The following is a 6931-nucleotide window of genomic DNA, read 5'->3' as shown; positions in this document are numbered from 1 at the left end:
GGATCCGAGCCAATAATCAATCTATACATGTATGAATAAATTATCAAAAATGTTATTTTTATGTTAAAATTACTATTAAAATCAATCATTAATGTATTTGTGTATAAATACATGTATTATATGGTTTACTTTATTTTTAACATATATTTTGTATTTTAATAGTTAATTTTGATGTTCGTATAGCATAATCGATAAATTATTAATAACCGCCGCAAAAACATTTTTATTACGCAACGATTATTTCAGTGGTTAGCTAAAATCGCGTTAACCATTTACTCACGATCCATCTTCTAGTGTCTGGTTTAACCGTCGCAATATGTTTTGCGGCGGTTGAAAACTGTCACAAAATTGACCCCAAAATCACCACAAAATGCCAAAATTATTGTAGTGATAATGCATATGTACATATTTTATATATGATGAGTTATGTGATGAATAAGATTTTAGTGATTATGATGGTCATATTTGACTTTTCATTAATTTTTTTTTTACATGTATGAAGAGGGAGAATTAGTGTATTGTTAAAAATGAATTACAAAAATATTTGCTAATCAAAATAAATTAACTAAAAATAATTAAAATTTATTTTATTTAATATTTATTAATTGTGAAAATAATTAATAAATTAATAATTAATAAATATTAAATATTTGATTATAATAAAGAATAATAATATAATTTGTATTCACAAGTGTTACGTGGGTAACCTGAAGCTAGTGGATTGAATTTGTTAGATTGACCCAAGCGTTAAGAGGAGGTAGTCTCTGACTTGGTTTGCGTCTGAGAGCCGCCATCCGACTTGTATGTATGAAAGAATGGGGGTAGTACCTGCAAAGACACTCTGATACCTAAGTCAGCAAGGGAGTAAGCAGGTTTAGAAAATATTGGAACTTAGAGATACCTGAGGGGTGTCGTGTATTTATAGTGGTAAACCAATAACCACTGTTGAAGTAGTTCCACCTTTTAAGGTGGATATGACTCTTGGAAGTGGGTTGAGAAATTTTAGAGATAATTACTTATTTGAATAAGTGTTATCTGCCAGCTATCTCCTTCTTAGGGAAGGAGTCTGCGTTGGATACGACCTCCTCTGAAAAGGTCGGTAGGAAGCGAAAGCCGATCTTTAGATTGGGCTTTTTAGTGTGTTTGGACTTCGGTCATAGTATTAGGTTAGAGTATGAACAACACGTATTCAATTTATCCTTATCAATCAGGTTGATAATTTTTCGATCAGATATGGGACGGATTTTTGTTCAGAGCGGAAAAAAAAAACCAAATATTCTATAATAAGACAAATACCCAATAAAATAAATTAGAGTGTAAATTTTTATGATATAAAACGAGTATATAAAATAAAGTAAAGCAGGATGAAATCGAATAGTGCAAAAATCTGTTGTATCATATCATCTCATTTTCATCTCTAATCGCAGTTGAATTGTCTAGTGATACAACAAAATTAAACGGGGACTACTAGATTAATTTAAAAACACATTCATATGATGAATTATTTATCCTTCATACACATATATGAGAATTACTATTATTCTATTAGCTTAGGTAGAGATAGAGAGAAATTAAGTTTGAAAGAGAGCAGCATAGAAAAGAAGATTCCAAGTATCAGGAACACCAGGTAGGCACCAATGGCTACAATCCATGTCACGGTGGCCGCCATGGCCATAAACAGAAGGGTGACCATCTTTTCTAAGTTGTGACAATTCAGTAATGTCAAGCAAGTACACAGGCTTAGACATACTTGAAAGCACACTCTTTAAGGCTGTCTCTGCTGGGTGTGGCCCACCTGGGTAGTTGCTTCCACTCAATGGACGACTTTGCCCCTCACAAGATTTTGGGTATGATTGCCCCCATTGTGATCCACTGAAATTATTCAACAATCTAAAGGGTATAAATAAAAGTACATAATGAGTGAGAAAGAAGCCAAAACTTACTCGGCATGATCTGGGGAGACCCCTTGGAAGAACACCCTAGTTTTGGTGGGGTCAACGTTGTCATCAATCCATTTGGCCCATGTTCTTAAGGCTTTCGTATATGCAACCAAACGATCCATGTCTCTATATGTATTATTTCCTTCTTCAATGAAATCCCATCTACAAAGTTTAATTATGTTAGAATCAGAAGCTAAGACATTGTATAAATTATATAATAATAAATTAGTTACACTACTAGAAAATAACTTGATAGTAGGAAGCTCTCGACCACTGGATGAAGAAACACCACATCCAACTCAAAAACTTAAGATGTTAAGTTAATGAGTTTCTCATCTTATAAACTCTCTACTCTTTCTTACTTTCTTTGATGTGAGACTAATTTCATGCACTCTTCACAGTTGAAATATTAACATGCATGTCTTAATTATTGTATATACATACGGTTGTTTTCTTCCGGTGTGAAGCCACCAATGCCAAGAGTCGAATATTAATATATCGTTTCCTTCCCAAAGTTTTCCGGCTTCGATTGAATCCAATTTAAGAACGCGACCAATATTTTCACTCACTGTATCCACCAAAAATGCATTCCGAGAAAGCTTCACCTTAACATCCAAGCTCTGAAAATTATATGTAAGCAAATGAGTCATCATCACGTGGCATCAACTTTTTTAAATTCTGACCAGTATGTAACCAGCAAAGAAAAGTAAATCATTGGATGAAATTTCACACCAATCTTACACCATTAAAATCATCATTGATGACTACAAATCACAAAAGTTGATGGCCCCTAACACTCCGCTATAATATAATGTATTAAAGTGTTATTCTAATTTTTTTAAAAAAATAAAATACCTTTATAATGAATTTTGCCAAAAGAATAAAGTATGATTTTTGATATTTTGACAAAAATGCATTTTTAGGAATATTTTTAGAAAGATTAATATATCTATTATTGATGAATTAATTAAGACCACTTAATTGTATTAGAAATTAGAATTTAACTCTAGAAAAAAGACAAAATTACGTTGAATTTATAAACACTAGAAGAATACCTTTTCTTGTACTAATTTTAACAAAGACTAAAATATTCTCATAAAATTAATTTGTTGATTGTATTTGATGTTTTGTCTTAATTAAATTAGCCAGTATCTGGTGCTATAACAAAAGTATGCTAGGGAAATAATTAAAAATTAAAGCATCTTTGTACAAATTAAATTAAATTTGGAACGTAGCAAAGGGAGAATATAAGAGATTAGTCGCTGAATAATAATATTTAAAAAAGATGCTTCGGAAATTAATAAAATATCCGCAGAAATTAGAAGACCATGCATTGTAGTAGACAGGTCCTTTTCCAAATTCCAATAGTTCAACGCATGATATTGCAACTACTGAACTACCAATCTGACCCTTGTACATAACCTCATACATGATTATGGAATAAGAAGATTTTTAAGTGTACCTCATACCGGTGTATCAGTAATTTTTAACTGTTGATCTTAATTATATATATTATATATAATTTTTATAATTAAGATCAATGATTAAAAATAACTGAAACACCAATATGACGGTACACTTGAAAATTTTCCTATGGAATATATTTATGCTAACCATGCATTATTCTTAATAAGTTGTGGTCCATTACTTTAATTTAGTATTTTTCATATACATGAAAAAATAATGGAGGAGTTAAGCTCAAATTTCTCAAAAGGTAGAATATATATATACCTCTCCGGAATAAAAATAAATAAATAATAGTAGAGTATAGGCCACGCCAACTTAATATTTTTATTTTTAGTATTTTTTTATTTTTAAAATTTTGTAAAAAAAATATAAAAATATAAAATATAATTTTATTATTTTAATTATTTTTTTATAAAATTCAAAAAACAAATAATAATAATAATAATAATAATAATAATAATAATACAAATCAAACACACTTTATATTTGTGAATCGGTTTTTTCAGTGATGAAATTCCATCAATAATCTAAATAAATTTAATGATGAGGGATAAGCATTAGTGCATTATACTTATACATTGTTATTTATTTTTTCAATAATTTATCACACTTTTCGGCTCCAAAATCTATCATTCTCAAGAATAGACCTTCTTTTAGGAAGGGACAATAATCAAATGAATGTTATTGCATTTAAATTGTCACTACAAATCCCATACATAATTTATTATTATTGCAACCCATTTAATTTAACATCTTTTGTGAGTGAATGCGAATTTTAATTAGTAGTTGTTGTCCACTTGTACTACGTCCAACTCATGTGTTAATCATGATAATGATATAATTAATAAATACATAAGTATTTATATAGAAACCAACTTTTAATTAATTAATATTAATCAATTTTTTATATTTAAAATTATTTTTTTTAACACTTATTTTTTTATATAAGACTAAAATTTAAAATTAAAAAGGGTAAAGTATATTTTTTGTCCCTGAAGTTTAGCAAAAATTTCAAAAATACCCTTAAGTTTTATTTTGTTTCAATTTTGTCCTAGAAGTTTTTGATTTGCATCAAATATACCCTTAATGGCTAAATTTTCAAAAAAATTAAGACTAATCTAACAATAATGCATGAAAACTATGCTTGATTTGCTTGTGTTGAGGGTTGTTCTTATGAAATTGTTGTTGAATTGGTCTTAAATTTTTTGAAAAATTAGCCGTTCGGGGTATATTTGATGCAAATCGAAAACTTTTAGGACAAAATTGAAACAAAATAAAATTTAGAAGTATTTTTGAAATTTTTGTCAAATTTTAGGAGAAAAAATATACTTTACCCAATTAAAAAAATGGCAGATATTAATTAAAAAAAAGTTGAACTCTAAATAAATATAATAAATTAAGAGATGAATAATAATTGAAGATGAGGCTAGAAATTATTAAAGAGATCTAACCGGGAAGGTGAAGATTGAAAGATCTCCATTTCTGAGAGAAGTGTACTGAGCTTGTGGCACAGCTGTGTGAAGCATGCAAGTGAGTGATTGCCATTGATTCAAACTCAATGAGTCCCCCACAAATAATATACTCTTCCCTCTAAGTCTTGTTAACATATCATACCCATTGAATCTGCATTATATTCAAAAGTGATGGCTCCATTTAAAATTACATCATCACAATTATTTTTTTTTTATTTTTTACGGTATTCTCCAGTCCAACAGACTAAAAACTAATCCGCCGCGACACTGAACTTTATTGAAAGGTTTATCGCTGGCCAATGAATTGTTATATGTACAAGGCAGAATTCGAACTTTCGACAATTACTTACACATACTAGTAAACTAATCATTAGACCAATCCAATTGGTTACATCATCACAATTAATGATCATTAAAACTAAACTTTATTTGGTCTAATATTGGATGTGCTATTCTATTTGATGACAAAATAGATGAAAGCAACATTACAACACTATCTCTCTCAATTGATCAATTCTCCACGGAATTATATATTATTTATATGCACTTAATTTTCTAGATTTTTAATTAGTTTAAATGTGTATATATAAGGCTAACAACCTAAGTCTATCTTTTTTGCATTTGGTGCTTGACAACTTGTTATTAGGGAGTGCCCCCAAAAAGACAAAAAACATTTATATTCTCTTCTAGTGGTTCACGGCACAAGATAATCATGGCTATTCTTTATTTAATTCATTAATATATGTGATCGATGAATAATAAACTAATAAAAATGCTTCAATATAAATTAAATTAAAAATCATCTATTAAATCAATTAATATGTATATTTAATTTTAAATAATAAATTTTAAATTCTAATTCCTATATCTTAAAAAATAAAGATTAAAAAGATTTTTATAATGATATGTATCATGTTTCTATTATTATCTACATGAGTGTTAGTTAGTTAGCCATCTAATAACTAGTAGCTTGTAAAACAAGTCAAGCAAATCTTTTCCTTTCAGAATGTTGTATTATATCATATGGTAACAATAAGTGGACCCTAAGAGGAAGCGTGGAATCTACATTAGAAAAAATGTCACATTCAATTCCAACTGTTGTAGCATGAAAAATAGAGGAGGAGATCCATAACTAATTAATCTTTTTTTGTCTTATTACTTAACTGATCTAAAAGTTTCTAATTATGTTTTAGTTTTATCAGACACATCGTTACTTGACAAAGGTGTCTTACCCATAAAAAGGTCCACTAAATTTATTAAGTAGTTGTTGTTGATGTTTCAATAATTCTAAGTTGAGAGCAAAATCAATTATCTAATTTGCAGCGGTTGTGTCAGCGATTTTTTAAAATCGCTGCAAAATTAAATCTCCATCCCTTAACAGATAATGTTTGTGAAACCGCTGGAATTTCATTTCGTGGCGATTTTTAATCGCCGCAAATCCCTAAAAAAAACCGCCGCTATTCAGCGTATCTCTTGTAGTGCGATGGAATCTTTGGAAAAAACATATAGCACAAGCAAGGGTTATAATTATTTCCTCAATAACTTTAACTAAATATAAACTATTACATGAAAATAAATAATTATTAAATATTCAAATTTTGCCATAAAAAAATAAGTTAGGCAAAAGTTAGGTACCAAATTATAAACATAATAAAATTCACCAATAAACTATTATATGAGTGATATTGTTTAATTACCGAGAGACAATAGAATTTATTAAGAATAAAATAGGAAATTAAATTCTTAATCACTAAGTAATTTTAGGAAATTAAAGAGGAGATGCATCATGCATGATCAAAATTAAAGAATTCCTTCCCAAGAAAATGAAGTTCTTACTAGCTTCATTTTTTCAGCCTATTAGCAAGGCCTCACCTCATGCCAAATTCAACTACCCAACTTCCGATAAGAAATCACTATGAAACCAAGGAGCTTCCTTTAATTTCATTACAACTTTTTTGTATTTCTATATGTTTTTAACTTTCTTTAATTTGTGTTTTCTTTTCCTGACCTTAGTCAAACAGCTAGTAGTTTTAAAAAAGTTCATATTTGTGT

At 28.8% G+C, this 6931-nt stretch overlaps 2 protein-coding genes across 3 annotated transcripts in view; one reads left to right on the top strand and one right to left on the bottom strand.

Moving 5' to 3' along the window:
- LOC107608140 (protein trichome birefringence-like 43) overlaps window positions 1-124 on the top strand; it is a 3197-nt gene extending 3073 nt beyond the window's left edge. Inside the window, exon 5 of the mRNA XM_016310022.2 lies at window positions 1-124. This exon is cut by the window's left edge and continues 310 nt beyond it. Within this exon, the coding sequence (XP_016165508.1) occupies window positions 1-39 (39 nt within the window). The 3' untranslated portion in view covers window positions 40-124.
- The window catches only part of LOC107609649 (protein trichome birefringence-like 43), a 6124-nt gene continuing 568 nt past the window's right edge, over window positions 1376-6931 (bottom strand). The window contains exons 2-5 of one of the 2 annotated variants that reach the window (XM_021107008.1): window positions 4859-5030; window positions 2385-2560; window positions 1944-2102; window positions 1376-1890 (exon numbers count right to left, since the gene is read on the bottom strand). In XM_021107008.1, the coding sequence (XP_020962667.1) occupies window positions 1572-1890; window positions 1944-2102; window positions 2385-2560; window positions 4859-5030 (826 nt within the window). In that variant the 3' untranslated portion in view covers window positions 1376-1571. The remainder of the gene's footprint in view (window positions 1891-1943; window positions 2103-2384; window positions 2561-4858; window positions 5031-6931) is intronic. The other variant, XM_016311656.2, reaches the window with a different exon arrangement.

Source organism: Arachis ipaensis, chromosome B07 (genome assembly GCF_000816755.2).
Source record: "Arachis ipaensis cultivar K30076 chromosome B07, Araip1.1, whole genome shotgun sequence".
Lineage (NCBI taxonomy): Eukaryota > Viridiplantae > Streptophyta > Magnoliopsida > Fabales > Fabaceae > Arachis > Arachis ipaensis.
Note: the sequence above shows the minus strand (reverse complement) of the source record. Positions and strands in the feature narration are given on the sequence as shown.